This window comes from Cydia splendana, chromosome 14 (assembly GCF_910591565.1).
Source record: "Cydia splendana chromosome 14, ilCydSple1.2, whole genome shotgun sequence".
Lineage (NCBI taxonomy): Eukaryota > Metazoa > Arthropoda > Insecta > Lepidoptera > Tortricidae > Cydia > Cydia splendana.
The window spans coordinates 19,244,840-19,270,617 of NC_085973.1; the positions used below are offsets into that span (position 1 = coordinate 19,244,840).

The following is a 25,778-nucleotide window of genomic DNA, read 5'->3' on the forward strand; positions in this document are numbered from 1 at the left end:
AAAAGTAAAGTGACATGTCCAAGCTCGCCAGTGAGATGCGACTGTTCACGCCCACCGAGCATTCTTTGTCCTTCTCATATTTGTATACAGTGAAACAGAGAGCTTGGTAACGTAGACGGTTTAGCTATAATATATAACGAAATATTAGTTGATATGGATTCTCTGTTTTAAATGACGGCATCAATACTACTAGTAGCAATCATTGCAAGGATTTTTTCTGGCGTAGTTATAAGGGCCTGACGCAAGACAAGGGCAAAGCTTGACCTCAAGAACAATAGACGATTTAAGTACAAACATACACAATTCGGTTTTCATTAAAATAGGCCTTATCGTTTTGTAATAAGGTTTGGGTGGCCAGTCAACTGCCTTCACTGTAGCGACGAGAGTACAATTTTAATTGCGTCCGCTTCATTCTGTGACTGTGACGTATAACAAATTTAGGCATTGTCTATGTATCTATATTTCGCTAGTCACAGTGGTCTCGTCTGCATGCACCTTAAGCTTAATTAGCCCTTTCCATTAACGCGTATTCAACTACCTATTCATTTCAACTTTGCAATGTCACGGAAGACATTTTTGTACGATATTCGGCTTACGTAAACGCCACGGTTTTATCTCATTATCGTATAATATCGTATCGCGGCCTTGGCGTAGCGGCTAAATGCGCGGTGGCGTCTCCGCGCGTCGCGTCGCTGACACAGTGACCGGGCTATTGTTTGACTAAAGTTGTCGCGAGCCGACTCGCGGACGACTAAAGTTGTATCAGTGGTTTTCACTGAATTTATTGGGCGCGTTTGGTTCATGAAATATCCAATGTAACATTAAGACACTAGCATCATTGTTGCACCAGTAGGGTTTTTTTACTTCGCATTATAATGAACATACATCAGCGCCTCGCGGACACGATACACATAATGTTTCATTTTTGATGCGTGTACATCGTGATCACGTACATTGCGTTGCGTAGCATGGGGAATATAGGCTTAGGGTTGTCGACCGTATTATATAATATAATATTTGTATGTGTCTTTACGATGGGAAATTATAAGATTACTTTTAAGCTCTAAGAGCAGACAGAGTAGGTACTTAGACTTTAGCGCGTAACACATGATTTCAAATCCCAATGTGTATGGTTCATGATTTTTTTCAGATGACCGTCTATGGCAGGGCTCTCCAAACCCCGGCCCGCGGGCCAAATCCGGCCCGCGAAGCGTTCCAATCCGGCCCGCCGACAGCGGTCCTATCCGGCCCGCGGGACCCAGGCTGTGCTGAGCTAGGTGTTCAGCCCTAGCAGCAGCAACCCCAGATACAACCTTTAACCTATCTATAATATAATATCATTGGTAATGTAACGTTTGTATAATATATTATTATATACGCAGATTGTTTATAGATAAACCCGTTTTTGCGTCACCCAGTAGCGCCTACGAAAATAAACAAAGCTTTACTTGCGTCGCTTCCACTTATTTGATTCCGTGATCGAATAAAGGGGTCAAAAAGCTTACTTAGCGTTTGACTCTTTAGGGTTCCATACTTTAAAAGGAAAAAAACGGAACCCTTATAGGATCACTCGTGCGTCTATCTGGTCACGCAGAGTTAGCTTGGTCCGACTCTGTATTTTTTTTTCCATAACATCCCTATGCAATTAACGCTACATATTTACAAGGTAGCAATTGAAGGGGGTAGTGCAATTACCTTAAATAAGTATAATTAGCAAATTGCAGCCTTGGAAATATACCTAGAGGAAATATAATAGTTAGTTTTGTAACACGTCAACAGCGAATATTGGAATAAAAATATAACAAATAGCGAAAGAGAAACTAAGAGGAATGTCTAGGAATATGACTAATATAGACGCCAATATAAGTTATTATTTGGATTAACAGAAAATTTTAATTCAGGTATCTTTATCAACACAAATCTTTATAATCATTATTCATGTTATTTTAGGTATGTATTAATCGTACCCAAAAAATAAAATACAAACTTAAACAGTATGATCAACACGTTTTTATATTTGTAAAACACGAAAAACCGGCTCCGTACTTCCACGGAGGACAAACAACACAAACAAACACGTATCAAATCAAAATAAACATTGATTGTGTTGGTTATTAGCTTCAATGCCTAGTTACATCACGTTTGGGCCATGCCAAGTTCCAAATGTTTGTGGGAATCTGCAAGTATAAATAAACTACAATTAATAGGTCAGTTATAGCACAATCAATATTAGAAGTACCTAGGTACTTCATTGTTCATATTAATTGATTTAATGAAACCATACATTAGGTACTACTTTATGACTAAACTCATGACGCCAACAAGTAGGTGGAGTATAGGTAAGGTAGGCTGGCATCATACGTTTTGAATGGATGAACAGATATTGATTGATTTTTGAAACTTGATCTAGAATTTAGTTAAGAAAATAATTTAACTACATATTAGTTTCACGTTTCACTTAAACAATATTTTTATTTACTTTAACTAATAATGCCTACTAATTGCTTAAAGTATGTTATAAACACAAAATTAATTAGCTTCTTAGATATTTCATTGCTGTAGAAAAGAGCATTAATCTAGATTAATGCTCTTTTCTACACACACACACTAGTGTCTCCAAAAAATATACATAAGTACATCACATGTACATGTCTTTGACAATAGTAGGAAACCTTAGCAATGACAAACTTCTAAATCTTACATTTTTAGGTAATCTCCTAGTAAGCAGCTTAGTGAATTCCCTTTTGTAATATCTGTTTTCACGAAATTAGAAACGCCATTTAACTTTATACCTTATACTCAAACCATAAGGTAACTTTTGCAACCTAGGTTTAGTGTGACAGGACAGTATATTGGGCAAGTAACGACCAGGATCAGTATTCAATGAAAAAAGTAAGGACGCTAAACACGAAGAATTTCGTACATTGTCCCACCTATGCATATCTCTATCGCACGCGCGTAAATTATATTGCTGTCCACTGTGGAAGCGGGACAGCTATGAAGGATTAGGATGCAGATATGAAGTTATGTACAGTCAAGTGTAAAAATATGGGTGTTCATTTGCTGACATAAGAGCTATGGGACATATTTTTGAGTATGCCGACTGTACCAATGCGTGTATTATGAATTATGATATTCATGTAATAATAAACAATGACATCAGATTTATGTTGTAATCTCGGAGTTCTCAGACTTTAATTTGCTAGCAAGGGATGAAAAAACAAATGCTTTGGTCATATAATTCATAAACACAATTACTTAGCCTAAAACATTAAAAGCGCAAAAACTATTTGAATGTAGGTTAATTATTACTAGAAATTCTTTAGATATGTACAACAATCTGTGTACGAAGGAAAACCAGGTAAAACTTAAGAATAACAAATTAACAAATCATCGGTATTTCCTTAAGTGTCCTATAGTTGATGAGTGGGATACTTATAGTAAATTAGTTCCTTTATTTAGTTTGTATAATTTATAGTATAATAAAATTAATAAACATGGTGCCAAATGACTTTGTGTCCACCTAACTATGCACTGATTTGAATAGAACAATGTGAGTGTCATTAAAAACATCATACATATTAGAAATTTGACATCAATGATGATATCACCAGACATGACATTGATGCTCAGTTAGCTTGGTCCAACTCTATTCAATAATTATTATAGTTCGTTTTTTTTAGCATTAGAAATAAGGTAAACAATCTTGATGTGTCTTTTAATTGAAAAACACATTTTAAAAATAAGTTACGCCAAATATGTAACAATTATGAATCTAAAACGATCTTTTATATTCTTCTGCTTTCATAAGTAATAGTTATTGATTTTTAAAAAGCGTTTTTCAATTAAAAGACATGTCAAGATCGCTTACCTTCTTACAAGTTCTTTCTAATGCTAAAAAAAACGAACTATAGTACCAGTTACTATTACCAGCAATCTGGAAGGAAAGATCAAAACTGATGGAGGAATTAGACCAGATTATTCTAAAGAAAACTATTGAAAAATGTCTGGCCTATGAAAGTTTATTCCATAAACCAAGCTGAATAAGTTAGTTATATTTTAACATAGGTTTGAAATACTATCTAGGCATGTAATATTATCTACTTGACACTTAACAGTTGTCAGTAAAAAAAAACTTTGGCTAATTAGGTACTTACAATGGTTTAGAGTAAAATGCCAAAAATAGCATAACCGAAAAAAAATATGGAACAGTTGAATGACCACTTGATGAGGACACATGAGCGGTTTACGCTGACGCAGGTTTGAATGCTCTTTTGATCTAATTATGAATACTTTGTATATTCTAATAAGTACTTGATTTTAGCCAATAGGGATAGTAATTTGGTTTATTTAAATGTCAATATTTGCAATTGTTTAATACTAAATAATTATAAATTTTATTTAGGGCAAGTCACCTAGGCATTTATTGACCTGATAGGCGAGGTTGCAAGTAGATAATTAAATATTTGTATAAAAGATATTTTTTTGGTATTATCACATGAAAAACTATTTTATTGTATTAATATAAGACATATCTTGACTAATTACATAAATCTTTTAGGTAAGTGGCATATCTTTCTGGTTATATAGCTTCACCAAACAGATATTCAAGTTATCTTTCTTATAAGATTATGTGGCCTTGGTATGACAGATAAAATAGAAACGAAAAAGATATATTTTGTACATAGGCATGTGATACCTACTAAGTTTAAATATAATATTATAATTTTATTTGGAAATTAAACTTTTTAAGTTTGAACTTTGAGAAATCTGCATAAGATGATAGTAATTACCATTGAAGACAATGTAGAGGAAACTAGAGCATTGCCTCACAGTGACAATTAAATTTAGAACACATCAAGGAAGTGTTAACTGTAAACTAGGTCACACAAAGGTCTAGTGCTATAATTAGACAGCATTTGTCACAGGATAGTGAACCATTACTGCAGCAAAATACTATACATACCTACCTATAACACTACAGAATGATTCCACCATAACACATCAAGGTCACATGATCAAGATAAACAACAGGTAAATTATGCAAACAATAATACTCACTGCTTCTTAACTGGCAGAATGGCACAAATCAAAGTCCACTGAATTAAAAATTAAGCTGACCATAGGGCAGCTAATTTTGTTATGATTACCACTCCCTAGCAACGCGCGTTTTACATGGAACTGTGGGGGGTGGTGATATAACAAGCTTGGTGAACTGTTTATGGGGCAGCAGCGTCAACAGCGTTGCTAGGAGACAGGGGTTGCGCGCTGCGCGACCGCGTGCTCGCTGCGTCGTGTCCGACGTGGAAGCGCCGCGTGCATTGCACGTGCGGGCTGCGACGCGACGCTAAGGGCCGTTACATAACGCAGGGACGCGAGCTCGCGGACCACCCGCCCCGAGGACAACAATCCACCGACACGCGTTCCATTTATAGCAGGAGCCCGCGACCGATTCCCGAACTATCCCGACGCTCCTCATGCGTCCCAACACATTTTTAGAACCGCATGTAAACGATACTGCGCGCTCAACACGAGACCGTAGCGAATCTGCCCGGTGCAACATGATACCTAGATATTTTTTTGTGATTCAGGGAACAAAATACGAAATGCGTAATAATAAATTCCTTAAGGAAACGATGTCATCGGCGCGCGACCACTTGGTGAATCCAAGGAAACGTTCCTCGTTAGAGAGCACTATAAGAGAAATGCACTTACCTTTTAGATGAATCTTTTATAACACACACAAATTAGAACTAACAACATAAACTATGAAGCAGCATTCCGCGTCCTCCGAGCTCGTAATCAACACCCAATCAAACCATAAACTAAAGAGTAACCTACATATAAACATATGATTTGTATTTTTATGTTCGGATACACGCGATAAGACAACTGTCATGTCACAACAAATTTGACATTGCGTGACAGTGTCTTTGACATTTTGACGTAATTTTTTTGCTAGATTTTTGCTACAGATTTTTTTAAATACCGAGAGAACATTTTTGCTTCTCTTTCACTCTTTAAAAGGGATTTAACAAATTGTTAAATTCCTTTATCACTTGCTGTCGCTGGATTACACAAGAGTGAAAGAGAACCAAAAATGTTGTTCTCTTGGTATTAAAAAAAAATCTTAACAATTTAATTCACTGTACTCAAACATGGCCCACCTTGTCACTAGAAAATACGCGAAATTCAAATGTGCTATGGGAAGTCAACACTTCGCGCCTACATTTTTTAAGTATCCCGCCTTATTCTACTTACAAGGTCACTGTGCCAGAGTATAGCTGGTAAAGCAAATCTTGTCAGTAAAAAAAGGCGCGAAATTCAAATTTTCTATGGGACGATATCCCTTCGCGCCTACAATTTTCAAACTTGCCTCCTTTTTCTACTGACAAGATCTGCTTGACCAAGTATATAAATAAATATAGTCTCTGGCAAACCAATTTTGTAAATAAGTAAACGCGGCAAAATAAAAAATGTAGGCATGAAAGCTCAATCTCCCAAACGTAGTTTGTCACGCCTTTTTCTATTGAATTTTAACTTAGTAATAATTATGATATCTTGTAACATTTCGTCGGACACTATTTGCAAACTGGCTGCTAAAAAGGTCAGCGAAACAACCTACTACTTTTCTCTATTCCTCTCAGCAGAAAGTATCCTGAAATAGGTATTCCAGGCTGAGTGCATGGGCATCATTAACGCGGCGGCTGCCATCACTGCAAGGAAGGTAGTAGGATCCTCCATCCGCATACTCTCCGACAGTAGAGCAGTCTTAATGGCCCTAAAAAGCCATATAGTCACATCCAAACTTATACACGAATGCCACGAACGACTAATGGAGGTATGTCAGAACAATAAGATCACCTTACAATGGATCAAAGGACACAGTGGATCCCGAGGTAACGACGCCGCGGACGAGCTCGCCAGACAAGGATCGGGTGCGGGGGCGATTGGCCCGGAACCGATCCTCCCGATACCGTCTAGTAAGGTACGCTCAATGCTGCTGGCACGTACAGGGAAACTACACACAGAACACTGGCTAAACCAAACTGGATGCAGACAGGCCAAGCAAGCCATGCCGAGCATGAACGGTAAGCTCACAAGGGCGCTCCTTCAACTAGGAAAGGTTCGACTGAGTATGGTAACCAGTGTCATAACAGGTCATGGACTTTTTAACAAACATCTTTTTATAACAGGTGTCACAGACAGTCCCCTATGCCGTGGATGCATGGAGGAAGAAGAAACAGCCTCTCACGTGGTGTTGGAATGCAGCGGATTGGCCCCATACAGGGCAAAACATCTCGGATCCCCGAGTGACCTCCCCGAGGTCCTACTCAACATCAAAGGTCTGATAGGATTCCTCGAGGAGCTGGGCTGGCAAGACTAGTCCACCCCCTATCACGCAAAATAGGCGCAAGACGTCGAGTTGCGGAAAATCGCCCGAACTACAATACAATACAATAGGGTAGATTTAAAAAATAACCTCTTAAAACAGAAATGCCATAGGTAATGAAAACCAATAAAAGTACGATTTTATTTAAAAAACAAACTAACAAAACATAATCAAAATCGTCCCTCTTATAGAGTCCGTCCAAGTTAACACTGCTGCAATGCCTTTGACGTTACAAAGTATGTCACATCAAATTTTCATAGACATTTTTAAAGATTGACTTTTTAACCCTTTATTGTCGTAAAGTAGTAAGCCAAGAATGGCATACCAAAACAGAGACAGAAAATTGAGTTTCTGTTTGACAGGTACCTTCTTGATCCAATGCCCAAAAATATTTTTATTGATCTTGCCGAATTACCTTTACCTGGGAATTATGCGGAAATAAAGTATAGGTTTAGACTGGTTTAGTATAGGCAAGGCAACGGCAGCTTGTGTAACTGCGTCATTTACATAACATAACAGGAAGTATCCGAACTTGCTTCCATGACAACATTTTGTAAATCAATCAAAAAAATATTTTTAATGGATTCAAGCAAAATATTATTTTACATAATTATTTTTTTATTAGCTAAGTATCGATTAACAAGTTTCCACCAATTAAAATAAAATATAATTATAAAGCTACATTATTTAGAAAAATAAAATACTAATGGCAACATTACTGCAGTTATCTTTTTAATAACAAATCCAATGAAGGCAAAGGAATATTCCAGAATGCTTAACAATGGCTTAACATTATTATATTAATTATACCGCTTTTATAATTACTTACTAATATAAATCAATAAACAGAAAGTATCTTTGTTGTTATTTTCTAAATTATCTTATGCCCAAAACTTATATCTTTGAATTACATTTTGACAATGTGGCTGAATACGCTGGCAACTTTAGTTCGACCAAAAAGAAGAAAACACGTTAAACTTGACGTGGACGAAAGCAGCTGGCCTATTTTAGAAAGAAGTTCAGCGGCACAATGTGTAAAAGATTTAATTCTACTGTATAATAAGTGATTAATCGTGGTGAAATTTAGGGGGCTGATGTTAAATTAGTAAAATAACATGGCCTTAAAACACGTAAGTGCATACTTCACTCAGCGCAATCAAAAATTCAAGACAACTTAATGCGTGTAATAGTTGATGTTTTTGGTGTTTGCCCTTCTCGTCAATTGTAGCTTGGTATTTTACAGAAAATGTATGGAGTGTGGAGTTTGGTAGTGCTGGCAGCGCTGTGGAGTCCGTCTGCGGACGGTGCTGCGGTGATATCTATCGATTTGGGTTCGGAATGGTTGAAAGTCGGGATCGTGTCACCGGGGGTGCCGATGGAGATAGTGTTGAACAAGGAGTCGAAGAGGAAAACGCCGGCGGTCGTGGCGTTCAGAGATGGCGTGCGGACGTTCGGAGAAGACGCCGTGACTGTCGGCGTGAGGTTCCCGAAGAATTCTTATAAGTACCTTCTGGATCTTCTTGGGAAGTCGTTTGATCACCCGCTCGTGCAGGCTTACAAGTGAGTGACTGACATTTCGTACATTACTCATTGGTAAGGTTAGTTTTTCAAGTGTCATTGGCTAGATAGACAACTAGTTTGGATAGGTAGGTAACTTGTCTCAGAGTTCAGTGACCTTACATGACTTGCATACTTAATTTCTGACTTTGGATTGTTACTTTCTGGATACTAATTTCCTATCTATTTCTTTAACCAATATTGTTGTTAATGTTATATATACAAGTGTCTTCAACTTATATTTATATGCAGGGCTGGATTGGCCAACAAGGCCCAGGTCCCCCTATGGCGGCCCCCCTAAATTCTAAGTGCCATACCAAGTGCCTAGGGGCCTTGGTCTCTAAATCTGGGCCTTATTTTATGATGAATTAAAGACATGTTGATGAACATGAACTAAAATTTTCATTACATTTCATTTTGTTACTAAGGGTGGTATTCCACTGGTCCAATTTCTTGGTCCAAAGTCATTGCGTCTCACTCTCTCATTAAGCAAAATGTGAGACAAACTACACATTGGACAGATGAAATACCACCCTAAGTAACTAATTTTTATAATGCTTAGTAAACTTAGGTACTTTTTAGTTAACACTTTCCCTGATAATAACAGAACTAAGAGTCTTTACAAGTACCCCACCTGGCTCCAATTTCACCACGGTGACAGGTGCGACAATTGTAAAACATCACTGTTGCTGACGTCACAGGCATCCATGGGCTACGGTTACCGCTTACCATCGGGCGGGCCGTATTCCTGTTTGCCACCATCATTGATTTATTAAAAAAAACTTTATTATATCGGAAAAAAACAGATATTTCTCTTGCTAAGTTTATGACAATTGTCACAAGAAACACTACAATTGTCACGAAATTCCGACATATAACTCATTACCTGTCAAGAATTACCTACAATTCTTCTAAATCTTGACAATTGTCAGAAAGTTCGCAAAAGAAATATCTATTTTTTTCCGATATAATAAAGTTTTTTTAAATAATACAATGATGGTGGCAAACAGGAATACGGCCCGTCCGATGGTAAGTGGTAACCGTAGCCCATGGATGCCTGTGACGTCAGCAACAGTGATTTTACAATTGTCGCACCTGTCACCGTGGTGAAATTGGGGCCTGTTGATGTGCTGTCAGCAAATGAGTTAATACAATTTTTCATATTGGCTATATTTATATACTTTCCATGGTCTAATCCATTTCTTATATACAGTGTGTGTCTGACCCTGGGGCTTTAAATCTAGGGCTCGATTCTACTCGCTAAACTGAGCTACTTTTACTATGGCACCAACCCCGAAATCCCGATTTTTATTTTTAATTTTTCATACATTTTGGCTGATCAGATGTCGACGTTTTCTATGGAAAAGCCAAAAAAATTTCCCCGATTTGAGGGTTGCTCCCATAGTAAAAGTAGTTAGCTTAGCGAGTAAAATCAAGCCCTGGATTTAAAGCCCCATGGTCAGACACACCATGTATAAGGCTGTTAACAAACACAATATTTTAATAGAAACAATAAAAATTAACCCCCTTCATACCAATACGTTGGAAAGGGACAAACGATTATTATTGGCTCGTCAACTTTAGTAGATTTTTTAGTTAGATTTATGAATAAGGGGGTTAGACTTTAAAATTACTTAGTAGATACATCCTTTAAACTGTAACTCAAAGAAATTTTTCATCAATTTACAGGGAGCGCTTCCCCTATTACGAGATTGTGGAGTCAGCGAGAGGGACTCCTGAGTTTGTCCATGATGAGAACACAAGGTTCACACCCGAGGAGCTGGTCGCTCAGTTCTTGGCTAAGGCTAAGGACTTTGCTGAGATCAATCACGGTGAGTTTAACTTAAGTATGTCTAAGAGCTTGAAGACTTGTTGAATTTCTTTTCCGTTCATTTCAAGGGTGCATTCTTGAGCTTAAATCAAGTAACTTTCTCAAAGACACTGGTATTCTAATTAAGTTAACAGAATTTAAAAAAAAAGCCGGGCAAGTGCGAGTCGCGCACCAAGGGTTCCGTAGCATAATGCAAAAAAAAGAACGGAAGAAAAATGCAAAAAAAAACGGTCACCCATCCAAGTACTGACCACGCCCGACGTTGCTTAACTTTGGTCAAAAATCACGTTTGTTGTATGGGAGCCCCATTTAAATCTTTATTATATTCTGTTTTTAGTATTTGTTGTTATAGCGGCAACAGAACTATCACGATTCGTGAGATACAGCCTGGTGACAGACAGACGGACGGACGGACAGCGAAGTCTTAGTAATAGGGTCCCGTTTTACCCTTTGGGTACGGAACCCTAAAAAAACATGGTGTATCTAAACTAAAACTATCTATTTTTACAAGTAGTTATTTAACTTGCGTTGTATGTTTGTATGTAAGTTGTCTTCAAAATTTGTAAATCATTTTTGCCCCTGGCATATTTATTTATGACTGGTGACAATGCAGTATTATGTTGTCATCATTCAAACGAATCTGATGATGGAAACTGGAGATAGACATTCGAACTCTGTGATAACCTTATCAAATATGGATTCATTAAAATCATCTTAATGAATAAGTAGATGACTGTTGAGAGAAAGTACAGTCTGATAAAAGTTTGTATGTATCACAAATTATTGATAACAAACTTTATTTGTTCTCAGGCCAACAAATCAGCGAATGTGTCATATCGGTACCTGGCTACTTTAACCAGGCGGAGCGGCGAGCCATGAAGGAGGCGGCCGGTTTGGCGGGACTTACTGTCTTACAGTTGATCAATGACTACACAGCTATTGGTATCAACTATGGAATCTTCAGAAGGAAGGTGAGATTTCTTGTTTGATGGCAAAATCAGGAGGCTACAGCAAACATTTACTCTCTCTGCATGTGTCACCCTTGTTTATTAGAGTGATAGAGAGATAGATGAACCAGTAACTTAAGGATGTCTAGAATTATTGTTTTCTATTACTTGTAATTTTTGTCATTCCCAGAAAAATTTACCACTGTTTGTCAATAGGTGGGTCTACCTACACAGAACGAGCCGCCTCGAGAGAAAATGGCTGGGCGAGGCACGTCTCCACCGACCGAGCTGCTTCGCGCGGCAATTTACTCGCGAGGCGGCTCGTTCTGTGTGGAGCGCGTTTTTGAAAACAGATAGTGTTAACTTTTGTCTGAGAAGGACAGATTTTTAGGGGTCCGTAGCCAAATGGCAAACAACGGAACCCTTATGGATTCGTCATGTCTGTCTGTCTGTCTGTCTGTAAGTAAATGTATTCTGTGAATCGCATTAAGATTTTCACACAAAAATAGAAAAAAAACAATTATTTCTTGGGGGTTCCCCATACTTAGAACTGAAACTCAAAAATTGTTTTTTCATGAAACCCATATGTGTGGGGTATCTATGGATAGGTCTTCAAAAATAGTGGTAAAATGTGTTCCCCCCTGTAACTTCTAAAATAAGAGAATGATAAAACTAAAAAAAATATATGATGTACATTACCATGCAAACTTCCACCGAAAATTGGTTTGAACGAGATCTAGTAAGAAGTTTTTTTAAATACGTCATAGGAGCGCTCCACATACCCTGTATCCTGTATCGCGACCAATTAGAGGCACCTAAATCTAAACCACCATTTTGTACTGTTCAAATTATGCAAATCACTCTCCCATCAGCCTCCATACAATAACCACACCACTTCTACATTTAACCGTTTACTCAAGAAAGCCCGTGTAGCCAGTACCTATTGAAAATTATAATAGTTTACTTCAAATCGAAGCTTTTTATTTGAGTCGTCGAGATCCTGACCTGCACGGCGGCTACACCGCAATTTTATTATGTTACTTACTGCTACGGGACCCTTCATGGGCGAGTCCGACTCGCACTTGGCCACTTTTTTATTTATTATAATAATTAGCCAGCTTGTATTACATATTCACAATGTGTTTGCTCAGCTGTTGGGCGCTCCTGCAGTTGAAATGTTAAATACGAGGTTTATTTACTTATTTAAACTTTATTGTAAGGAATTAAATACAAATGGCGGACTGAATGCCAGAGCCACTAGTTTATGTAGCCATTACTATCTATATATTCAGTTTCCTAAGGATGATAATGGACCTTATGCCTTCTGTAATAAGGTCCACCGATGTACAGTTAGGAGTGTTGCGTTGCTGTTTGTTCTATGGATGAAGTGAAACTTTATTTTTGTTCAGGAAATCAACGAGACTCCATGGCAGGCGCTGTTCTTCGACATGGGTGCGGGCTCCACCAAGGCGGCGCTCGTCGAGTACAAGAACGTGAAGGTCAAGGACCGCGGCCTAGTGGAGACTGTGCCGCAAATGCAAGTTTTAGGCGTTGCTTACGACAGGTACATAAGATATACTTTATACAAACACATGGGAGAAAATTCTTAAAAAATAAATAGAGACGAGAAAGTCCCAATGAATGGCGTTGGCGACCTCGGCATGACCTAGGCGATTTTCAGCACTGAAAAAAAACAAATATATACAAATCATTTATTGATCATCATTTCAGATTTTGCGAAAGCCGAAATACCTTTTTTTAATTATTTGTGTACTTATTTAAGTAAATATAAGTTTCTCGAATGAGCTACGAATAACTTATTTTTTTTTTCCGAAATCCGTTTTGTTAATTTCTTGATGAAATATATTTTTACATTGTATCAATAATAAGTATGAAATGAAAATCAAGTTAAAAGTAGTAGATTATACAAGGGCACAAAGTAACCCATATTTTCCGAGGCAATTGTGGTGGCAAAACTCTTGTGGTACGAATTAGTATTCGAACCTACTCCGTCCTCCGGACATTTATGATTATGACGCAACCATTCCGATTAGACCATTTATGATGAATGTTTTCAGAACCCTCGGTGGTTTCGAGATCACCCTCCGCCTTCGCGAGCACCTCATCAAGGCGTGGAAGGCCCAGGGCGGCGGCGATGTGCGGGCCTCGCCTAGGGCCATGGAGAAACTTCTCCTCGAGGCCGAGAGGCTCAAGATAGTGTTATCGGCGAATACTGAGCATTACGCGCAGATTGAGAGCTTGCTGGATGACAAGGACTTTAAACACTTGGTAAGTAACGTTGGAGAATTGTTATTAAAGCATTTAGGCCTTCCCTGATATGGAGGAACTCCTCCGGGAGGCCGAGAGGCTCATGATAGTGCTGTCGGTCAATACTGAGCATTACGCGCAGATTGAGAGCTTGCTGGATGATAAAGACTTTAAACACTTGGTAAGTAACGTTGGAGAATTGTTATTAAAGCATTTAGGCCTTCCCTGATATGGAGGAACTCCTCCGGAAGGCCGAGTGGCTCAAGATAGTGTTATCGGCGAATACTGAGCATTACGCGCAGATTGAGAGCTTGCTGGATGATAAGGACTTTAAACATTTGGTAAGTAACGTTGGAGAGTTGTTATTAAAGCATATAGGCCTCCCCTGATATGGAGGAACTCCTCCGGGAGGCCGAGAGGCTCATGATAGTGCTGTCGGTCAATACTGAGCATTACGCGCAGATTGAGAGCTTGCTGGATGATAAGGACTTTAAACACTTGGTAAGTAACGTTGGAGAATTGTTATTAAAGCATTTAGGCCTCCCCTGATATGGAGGAACTCCTCCGGGAGGCCGAGAGGCTCATGATAGTGCTGTCGGTCAATACTGAGCATTACGCGCAGATTGAGAGCTTGCTGGATGATAAGGACTTTAAACAGTTGGTAAGTAACGTTGGAGAATTGTTATTAAAGCATTTAGACCTTCCCTGATATGGAGGAACTCCTCCGGAAGGCCGAGAGGCTCAAGATAGTGTTATCGGCGAATACTGAGCATTACGCGCAGATTGAGAGCTTGCTGGATGATAAGGACTTTAAACATTTGGTAAGTAACGTTGGAGAATTGTTATTAAAGCATTTAGGCCTCCCCTGATATGGAGGAACTCCTCCGGGAGGCCGAGGGGCTCATGATAGTGCTGTCGGTCAATACTGAGCATTACGCGCAGATTGAGAGCTTGCTGGATGACAAGAACTTTAAACACTGATGAGATGAGATCGCTCTTTGGCGATAAGATATATCACGCGTATTGTTTACCGTAGTTTAATTCATATGTTTAATTTGTATATAGAGTCGGACCATGTAAAGTCTTACGTCAAGTATGGAGCTTAAGGGATATTTATGCATTTTTATTGCCATGTCCGTGTAATGTTAGCGTGGTCAGAGTCTACTGTTTCATTTGTTATTGGTGAGCAATAATAGGAATTTGTTTTACAAGGGGGCAAAGCTGTTGTTTATAGTGGCCCGGCCAGCGAGAGAAAAGTCTTCTAGAAATCGATTTTCGGTCATGTCGTCTCGGATATGGGTGAATATGGTATCGATGCATTCAGTGTAATGCCCTGAACCCAAATATATGAGATGACAAGCGCGAAAGTGATGGGGGTAGTTGCTGTGACGACATAAAGTCGGCAGTACAAACTTTTTTTATATTTTCGTTTAAACATACCATGTGGGGTACCAAATGAAAGGACTTTGTGAGTAGATCACAAATATATAACATACAGTAACATTTTCAATACTTGGTCTAACAAATTATTAGAAAACGTTCACAATCCACAAAAAATTCACAATCCACAGTTGACTTCGAACTGCTATAAATTGAAAATGGCTGAATGGATTAGTCCAAAATATATACCAAGTGACTGTGAATATCCTCTATATAATGTTAAAAAAATAATTAACCAGATATATTAAAACAATAAGAAAAGTACATCAAGTTGAAAAAAGTATAACTTTCTGTTAAATTAAACTGCAACTATTATTAAAACAAACAAAAAAATCTAGTTTTTTTTTGTTTGTTTTAATAATAATAGTTGTACGTTTTCTAATAATTTGTTAGACCAAGTATTGAAAATGTTACTGTATGTTATATCCTCCTGCCGCCCAGAATTTTTTCGTCAAAGATGGGATACAAGCCCAGAGGCCTTTTTTTAGGTTCACATGGTTCCGGCCCAAGACTTCGACATATGATTACATTGTCATAGCATTGTATTATGGGTGTGAGATTTGTTTAGCATCATAGGGGGAGAAGGTTAAGAAACCAAAGAAACACCGTAATTCGATGTTTTTTTATAGGACTCTGGGCCGCTACCTCAACAAAGTGGTTTTATTAGATTGTGTATTTCTGAATTTACTCAAAAAATTTATGTACCATTACGTTGATTTACCCCGCTTCTGTAACATATTTTAAATATATCAGAATTAAATAACGCATTTCATGTAAAATATTATTACAAAAAAAAATTCCTACCTTTGCCACATGCTAACAATAATATTAGCCACAAGCAGCATATTATCTTACTTTGACTATCATCATATATATAAAATTGAAAACCCAGAACGGGATAAAAAACGACAGAAGAAGCGAGATGGCGCCTTACAAATTTCTAAAAAAGTTTTTGACACGTTTCTCAAATACGACACACGTATGATAAGAAAAAACTGTTCCAATCTATTATCTAAATATGAGAATAGAACTAGAGCATAAAAACTATCGCTTTCGATGCGTATTTAATTTACAATAAGCAAAAGAAATTTTCATAACAATCTTTATTTGACGACGATCGGCCATCTCTCGGCAACACTCGGTTGTTTTCGTTTCGGCGGTACTACAGACTAGACCAAATTATTCGTAAGTTAAAGTAACCTAAATTATGTTTGTCATGTTGGCATACAGTTATTTCGTCGTTTTTTTACACGACGTAAAATTTAAAGTGCTGTCAACCTCAACCTTAGTCTATAGCCCATACGAGTGACTTATGCCATATATGACTTATCAATCAAATTAATATGATCATATTTATTTCTAATTTTATTGGTATTTTGTTGTTTTAAATTTCTTTTTGAGTTATATTATTCAGATGGCAATGAAAATGCAGATGAACTCGCCAGAGCCGGATCTGTAAGTAACCTTATAGGTCCGGAACCATTCGTGGGGCTCTCACAGGGAACCATCACAACGGCTATTAAAGACCATACCAAGACCAAACACCAGGAAGAATGGGATAGTCTGACGGGTCTAAAGCATGCAAAGCTCTTTATGCAAGGAATAGACTCCGGCTGGAGCAAAAAGCTTTGGAAACTTAGCAAAAGACAACTCCAAATCATAACGGGGGTGTTTACTGGCCATTACGGGGTCAAAGGATTTCTGGCCAAGATGGGACACTCAGACAACACCGATTGTCGTATGTGTGGCGAAGAGGAAGAGACAGTAAGACACTTAATGTGTGAATGTCACGCCCTCGCCAGACAAAGAATGAAGGACTTTGGAGCAGGATACCTGGAACCAAAGGACTTTAAAACGCTACCCATGAGCTCCATCATCCGACACATGGATATGGTGGGAAAAGCTCTTGAGTAGTTGACGGATCTCTTCTAGGGGGTAACTGCACAAAAGATCCCTATGGGTCGAAGTGTATCCGCAAGGGCCCCCGAAAACAATAAGATAAGATAAGATATATTATTCAGATTGACTTTCACGGCTTCGGCAAACATTGCCATGTCCGGGGAACGGGCTGTAAGTGGATAGTAAGTTATAATGAATGTAGGTAGATAAAGTGCATGACTGCATGTTCAGATATTTTTGAGCGACCTGATGAAAATAAGCCAATGTACAGTCAGCAGTCAGCCAAATATCGTAATATAATCTTGTTGCCATAGAAATAAGGATGTGTTACGATATAGTGGCGAAATATTGAGAGACCAAAGCGGCTAAGTTTGAGTGGCTTGAACACTTTTAGAGATAATGGGAGAGGACCGTGCCGTGAAGAGAGCGTACCTACTTGGGACAACAAAATGGGAGACGCCCGAGTGGACGTCCTAGGTACCGCTGAAACGACGTAGTTGCTCCAGACCTGCTCAACCTCGGCCATGGCGACTGGCGAGAGCTATTGCAAGACCGAGAAACATGGCGTGATCTGGTGTCGGAGGCCAGGACTCACTTTGGGTCGTTGCGTCACCGTAGCCGTAGTAAGTAATGTTAATATCCAGAAAAGGAAATGGGGACTACCTACGTTTGTATGAAAAGGCGATTTATGGGCGGTGGTCGTCCATATTCGTCTTAAGGCGGAAATTAATCTAAGTAATGAACGTTTTTGCAACTAGGCTTATAAAAATAAATAATATTTTTTTGTTGAACCAAGTTTTAAATAAATACCTACGTAGATGAAAAAATACCATCTTGCCTTTTCGCAATGAGAAATTTGCGATTTAGATCACAAATATATCCTCCTGCCGCCCAAAGACCTATTAGAAGGTCTCCGACTGAGTAGTGGTTCCGGCCCAAGCATAATTACACTTAACTTATACGCGCCCAATGACCTTTTAAAAGGTCTACAACTTTAACCTGTCATAAAAATTCAAATTTACCGCGTATTGAATTTAGATCAGTTTTGAAAGAATACGTCATATTTGACGTTGTCAATAGATGTCAATCTGTGTAAAATGATCTGTCAGTTTTGAAGTAATATCCAAAACAATGACGAGGGGTTGAGGACGTGGTAATTTAATCGATGATTTCTTGGCTATCTCGGCAGATTCCTTGTGTATTTTTGTTGTAAATGATGTCTAATATGTTCGTCTTTGTTTTACCACATTTATTTTTGAATATTCACTGTATTTTTATAATCCAACTAGACGGGCAGTACATGATGACATGAATTTGTTTCAAAATATTATTCAAGTTAAAAAAAGAATGCAAAAAATAACAAACACAGTGTCCTAGAACAGAAAAGTGCCACTTTGATCCCCCCTAGCAGGGAGGAAAAGTGCCACTTTGATCCCGCCTAGCGGGGAAGAAAAAGCCTTTTTCTCAAAAATGGACGGCAAAGTCGACGTTGCCGTATAAAAATTTGGTCGCGAAGTGCGGAGTTTATGGTCAATCAAAAATTAAAAAGTTAAACACATTGCAGTCTCGATTTTGGGACTGCAATGTTGCATACAAATTCCATTATTTGTCGAGTTCCAAACTTTTTAAAAGTTTAAATGGCCATATCAAATGAAGGCACATCAGGCCCATTATCAGCCAAACAGATGATTAGTAATAATTATTATAATGTTGGTATCGCGACTATTTAGCTGCCTCAAATAGCTTGGCGTATTTTCGGCAGAAAAATACACTTCTATTTTAAAATAAAAAAAAAAGGCGGCAAAGCAAACTTTTTCAATTGTTTCTACTTTTTTCTGTGAAAATATATATGTAAGAACGTTGCTTCTGTAAAATATTCCTAGTAAGTATATTTATATTTGTTGCACCATTTTTGAGAAAAGCACTATATATGACTCGGCTGGAAGGCTACTTGCTGGCTTCGGATTCAATTAAACGGACTCCCAAGGTCGTCCGTTTAAAACGAATCCTCAGCCTGCAAGTAGCTACTTCCGAGCCTCGACAATAATGTACTATTTCCGAATAGGTGATGTGAAAAAAATATTGTATTGTTTAGGTATCCCGAGCGGAGCTAGACGAGCTATGCGCCGACCTGTGGCCGCGCGTGTCGTCCGTGCTGTCCCGCGCGGCGGCGGCGGGCGGCGCGAGCAGCGCGGCGCGGCTCGTGCTGGCCGGCGGCGCGGCGAGGGTGCCCGCCGTGCTGGCCGCGCTCAAGGACCAGGGCTACGAGCCCAGCCGCTCCATCAACGCCGACGAGGCCGTCGCCATGGGAGCCGTCTACAGGTACGTCGTTTAGGGCGAGAACGACCATGCGAGTTCCATCACGTTGCAGTATTTTACCGATCGCTTGTAGTGGTTAGTTGAGGTTTCTGACGAACCCTGACTTTCATCAAGGACTGTCGGTCCTTCATCAAGAATGCGGGGAGCATTCCTGACGAAGGACCGACCACCCTATTTTACCGGGGTCCCCGAGGGCAATCCTGACGTACGGCGACCCTGTTGTCGATAACGAAGACTTCTTAGTTTCATATTGATATATTTTTTTCGCAGGGCCGCATCCCTGGCCACGGGCTACAAGGTGGCGCCGCTGAACGTGAAGGACGCGGTGCTGCTGCCCGTGCAGGTCGTGTTCACGCGCCACGTCGACGGGACTGACAAGCTGGTGAGTTCCACTTTCACGACTTACTAGGTACAGTGGGTCGTCCACCTAATATGGTCGGCCGCATACTGACTTAACGAGCAGCCTCACGAGGCAAATCCTCGGCCAGGACGAGCCTCGCCCGAGAAAAACGCACGCCCTGCCTCACCCGAACGTACCGACGTCCGAGCCGAGTTAGCTTGGCACCGACTTCAAACATTTCAATTACTAGCACATATAAAACGAAATAATATTTTATTTCATCCTTTTTAAAGTAGATTTACTGACTTTTTAGGGTTTTTTACTTATATATACAGTTTGTACAGTCGCCATCAGATATATCAGAGCTGCCGAGGCGCTCATAAGTATCTGAACACGCGCTCTAACGCCTTGACAATCAAAGCGTAGGTATTCAGATATTTGTGAGCACCGCTCCGACATATCTGGTAGCGATTGTACCAGCATGTGTTTTCTATTAATATAATTAATTAAATCTTCGTTTACTGATTTCAGGAATGGGTAAGAATGATTTAAAGGGATTAAGGGGGAGTTATATTTGTTACATTAACAGTGTGAATTTTCCTATACTAACCATCTTACTTTATCTCATTTTATGAAATCGTTATTTATTATATTGTTTGTTTATTATATTTTACAAAAGCAACTTTCTTACGTATATATTTTCACAGAAAAAAGTAGAAACAATTGAAAAAATTAGCTTTGCCGCCTTTTTATTTTTTTAATAAAAAAATAGGAGTGTATTTTTCTGCCGAAAATACGCCAACCTATTTGAGACAGCTAAATAGTCGCGGTACTAATCATCTGTTTGGCTGTTTAATGGGCCTGTGCCTTCATTTGATATGGCCATTTCAACTTTTAAAAAGTTTGGAACTCGACAAATAATGGAATTTGTATGCAACATTGCAGTCCCAAAATCGAGACTGCAATGTTTTTAACTTTTTAATTTTTGACTGACCATAAACTACGCGCTTCGCAACCTATTTTTTAAACGGCAAAGTCGACTTTGCCGTCCATTTTTGAGAAAAAATATATGACGCGCTCTTATTGCGCTCCAAATAAGAACGTGTCACATATTTTTGCGGCCCTAGTTGTGTAACATACTATTGCTGATGACTGTACTAGAATGTACATTTTAATCGAACGAGCGAGCGAAGCGAAGTGAAGTTCTTACATTCGACTTTGAACACACGGCTGGCTAGGGGCACGTCCCGGCATTTCGATGTTTTTAAGCTGAACTATCAGAGGATAGTTTGATACTCGATAACTTAAGTAAAAATGTTCTAATTTAAATTAAATTGGGTGAACGTATAGTTGAGGGCATTATATTTTAGTCATTAAATTTTGAGCTGGCTCGAACACGAGGTTATTGAGCTAGAAGAGCTGAAAGTGCTAATAAGCTATTTGTGAGGGGTCTTGCTATTCTGGTCATTTTAATTGCAAGAAAGTATGGTCGAGTTTGGTATCAAATGAAAGTGCTCGGTATACACATTTATTATTTTAGGTTGTATTGTAGGAACAATTGCTTCATACGTCAGAAACGCGCATGTGACACCCTTAATATATAAACATCCATAGACTACGAAAACAGCTTAGCGTTACTTGTTAGTCTCCATAGGCTACGGTGGCTAAATTAGAGAAAAAACTGTTTAAAAATTGAATTTAGCAAGGAGCAAGTACCAGGGCCTCATGAGTTACGAGAAGGTGTCGTTGACCAACCCGCCGTGGAGCGCGGGGTGCGGCGGCCGGGGCGCGTACCAGTATGAAGGTATCGCGGCTATATACTCGCGTATCTTAGCTGTATACTTTTGGTTTGGTTTGTTTGTATGATTCTACTAGTTTAAAGACTTTAATTTAAAGTATTATTTTTGTTAACTTGTAGAAAAAGTATTGTATACAATAGTGATGTAGTCAAGCTTTTCAGTCTCGTGACTACTAGGGCAACTCAGCAAGCTTCGTTACCTGAATACGGTGCTCGACTGAGGAGCTCTCTATTGTATCGCGATTGTATGAAATACTATTTTTTATATGAAGATTTTTTTTTAAATGATGGTAATTTTGGAATCCATGATGGCGGCCTAGCACTATGTCATTAAAGTCGTTTTATAGGTTTTAGGGGGCCCCGATTTCGAAAATGACGACCATTTTGGAATCCAAAATGGCGGCCATGCAGTATGTCATAAAAGTCGTCATGGATGTCGTTTTACAGGTTTTAGGGGGCGCAGATTTCGAAAAAGATGACCATTTTGGAATCCAAGATGGCGGCCACGCATAATGTCATAAAATTCGTCATTGATGTCGTTTTATAGGTTTTAGTGGGCGCAGATTTCGAAAATGATGACCATTTTGGATTCCATTGGCGGCCATGCTGTAGGAATGTCATAAAATTCGTAATGCATATCGTTTTATAGGTCATCGTCATCGTTTTCGAAATCTGCACACCTGTTTCAAATAAGGTATAGATGCATCCTTGTAAGTCAACAACATCTATATCTACTATCGAAATGTACTTTTGATAGTAGTAGTACGAAATGTAATCTGAAAGGAATCAAATAATGCATTCCTGTAATGAGGAATCGACATTGATTCCAATTAGGTACTAGTAATTTTAATATTTGAAAAATGTATTCCTGATTCCTCAAATGGAATTGTACTTAGTAATTCGGTATTGTTAGATTACAAAGTAATCTGGGAATCGGTAATCAGATTGCAAAGTAATTTCAAGTAATCGTGGAATTAGGAATCATTTACGAAATGCCCATCTCTAAGACTAAGTAACACTGCATTCAATTGATCTTTTTGGCGAACCGCGAGTTCTCAGTTCGGGGCGAACTACTAGTAATAGATTTCTTGTCAGAGTATTATAAAAACCGATTTTTAATTTGAATTTAATTTTTTAATTTGGTAAATGTGAAATTATATTACTTCTTGCTTCAATAATACGGGTTGTGGGCTGTCGGAATATGGTATTAGGTACAAAGTTGTTTTGTATTATTTTCTTTAACCACATAAAATGCTATTTTGAAACTAACAGCTGAGAACTGTGGCAGTGGCGGCGCGTCTAAAATATTATGCTCTAGCCGCCCACAGACCTATAAAAAGATCTTCCATTGTATTATGCATCTTTATTTGGACAAATCAGAATTACATTTGTCTTGACAAGTTATAATTTGTGGGCGGTTAGAGAATATAGCTGTAAGAAAAGTGCGCATCAATCTAAAAATCAGACTAGCCGATGGCAATCGAGTTCTATAGGCTATCCTTTGTTTACCGGCTTTAAACAATGCAGTTGCCATCTGCGGTCGGCCTCGAACTGCCACATTTAACCTTATCGAGCGAGATAAATCTATAACTAATCTTGTTACAGATCAAGAGAACCCTCTTCAGCCCAATGAACCCCTACCCTCAGAAGAAGGTCATCACCTTCAACAAGCACACCGATGATTTCTCCTTCAACGTCAACTACGCCGAACTCGACCACATCCCGCCCTCCGAGCTCCCCAAACTCGGCTCGCTCAACCTCACACAAGTCGTCCTGAGCGGAGTAGGCGCGGCCCTGAACAAACACACGGGCGACAACGTCGAACACAAGGGCATCAAGGCACACTTCAACATGGACGACTCCGGGATCCTCAGTCTAGTCAACGTGGAATTCGTAGCAGAAAAAACAGTTACAGAAGAGGATAAAGACAGCACTCTCTCTAAACTGGGCAGCACCATCAGCAAGCTCTTCGGCTCCGACGAGGCTGAGAAGACGGAAGAGACAGAAAACGCACCGGAAGCGGAAAAGAATGACACTGCCAATGCTAATGAGGCTGGAGACAAGAATGCTACAGAACCTGAAGCTAAACCTAAACCGAAAATCGTTGTTCTTAAAGAACCTATCAAAACTGATGAACAAGTTCTAGTCCTTCAACCACTGTCTCAAGAACAGTTCAAAGCTTCGAAAGCTAAAATATCTGAGCTGGATGCTATAGACAGGAAACGAGCTGAAAGGGAATCCGCACTGAACAGTTTAGAGGCGTTTGTCGTTGACGCCCAGATGAAAATGGACATGGAAGACTTTGCAGAATGTGGTACCCCTGAACAGATCGAGGAAGTCAAGAAGTTATGTTCTGAAACTTCTGAATGGCTTTATGAAGACGGTTACGAAGCTCCGACAGAACTCTATGAGGAGAAACTAGCTTTGATCAAGGAGAAAACTAATCCAATCTTCTATAAGCATTGGGAGCACAGAGAAAGGCCTGACGCGATTGCCGCTCTGCGCAGCATGCTCAACACTTCCAATGAATTCTTGAAATCTGCAAAGAATTTCACTCAAGAAGTCAACCCAGAGAAAGACATGTTCACTCAGGTCGAAATCACAGTTTTAGAAAAGAAAATAGAGGAAACTCAAGCGTGGCTGGACAAATCTATCAAAGAACAGAACGCATTGAAAAAGAATGAGGAGATTAAGCTGACTATTGATAGCATAAGAGAGAAGATGGGCGGTTTGGACAGAGAAGTTAAGTATCTAGTGAATAAAATGAAGATTTGGAGGCCTAAGAAGCCAATTAAGAAGGAGAACAAAACTGAGGAAACTATAGAAGTTACAGATGAAATAAAAGAAGGGAAAGTGGAGGAAAGTGTAGAAAAGCCAGTGGTAGAGGAGAATCAAGAAGAGGAGATTAAAGAAAAGGTAGAAGCGACGGAAGCGCCGCAGTTAGGTGATGGCAAAGACGAACATTCCGAGTTATAATAGTGAGGTTTTAAATTTAGTCTTATTTATTTTTTACCTCCAAGTCCTGGGACTTGTTCGCTTTTCGTATTACACCTTGAACTCTATTATGCGCGATTTCGATCTATCACATTCAGTTATGTAATGTAAGAGCGGGATTCTTGCACCGTCTGAATGGGGCATTATTACACCACTTAGTATTTATTGTGCGACTTGACCTTTTAAAAACCAACAGTTTTATTTAGGCGTGTGTGTTTCAAAATTAATTGCGAAAAGCGAGCTCAATTAATTTAATAAATCTCAAAACGATTTTTAGCCGCCTTTGTTTCTTCCAAAATATCCTTTATTTATTGTTGTCTATAGTCTTTGGTTATTAAAAAAACTTTTTATTTTTTTATTGAGCGCAGCTCCTCTGTCTTGTCTATCTTATATCTTTAAGCGGCGACCCCAAGCGTAATGACCAGAGGATGTTATTATTATTATATTTATAATGAATGTAATTTATGTGATATAATATAAATGGCTATAGAGTTAGAGTTTTCCTGCAATAGACAGGGTTTGCATTTAATTATTTGGAGTAACTTCACCCAGATTCCATTATTCGTTAGGTAGTTCCTCAGTTCTTATCTCCATGACTTATTTATTTAATATCTTCAAAACCTAAAATTGTTTTTTTTTTTTTTAATACTAATGCACAGATATTTTGCAATATTCAAACATTTTTTTTATTTAAATTTTTTTAGTAGTACGGGACAGTTGAAATATGTCTTTACGGTAGAAAATGAGATTAATATCTGAGTAAGGGAAAACCTTCCCTTAGTTGTTTTATTTTCTGCTTGTTTTGCAAACATGCAGAAAATAAAACATTTTTTGAGCTGTTGTCAAAAATGTCAAATCACTATCTAAGATCACTACTTGCCTGCTATTTTATCAGTATCACCAAGTTTCAAAATATAAAAGTTATATCGCCACTCGTTGCGGATTTCCTACTTATCGCACTTGTATCGTAATGTACTAATTGTGCATTGTGT

General features: G+C 38.8%; 2 protein-coding genes across 2 annotated transcripts in view; one reads left to right on the top strand and one right to left on the bottom strand.

Moving 5' to 3' along the window:
- Positions 1-5,884, bottom strand: part of LOC134796807 (forkhead box protein N3-like) — a 30,239-nt gene extending 24,355 nt beyond the window's left edge. Inside the window, exon 1 of the mRNA XM_063769030.1 lies at positions 5,716-5,884. The gene's annotated coding sequence lies outside the window, so the exon portion shown is untranslated. The remainder of the gene's footprint in view (positions 1-5,715) is intronic.
- A 2,448-nt stretch (positions 5,885-8,332) lies between these two features.
- On the top strand, positions 8,333-24,851 carry LOC134796695 (hypoxia up-regulated protein 1). Its single transcript, XM_063768866.1, has 9 exons — positions 8,333-8,523; positions 8,637-8,953; positions 10,640-10,782; positions 11,592-11,752; positions 13,138-13,292; positions 13,807-14,017; positions 19,431-19,657; positions 19,925-20,036; positions 23,398-24,851. Exons 1-9 carry the CDS (start codon positions 8,509-8,511, stop codon positions 24,766-24,768), a joined length of 2,712 nt encoding a protein of 903 aa, XP_063624936.1. The 5' UTR covers positions 8,333-8,508; the 3' UTR covers positions 24,769-24,851.
- The last annotated feature ends 927 nt before the right edge of the window (positions 24,852-25,778 follow it).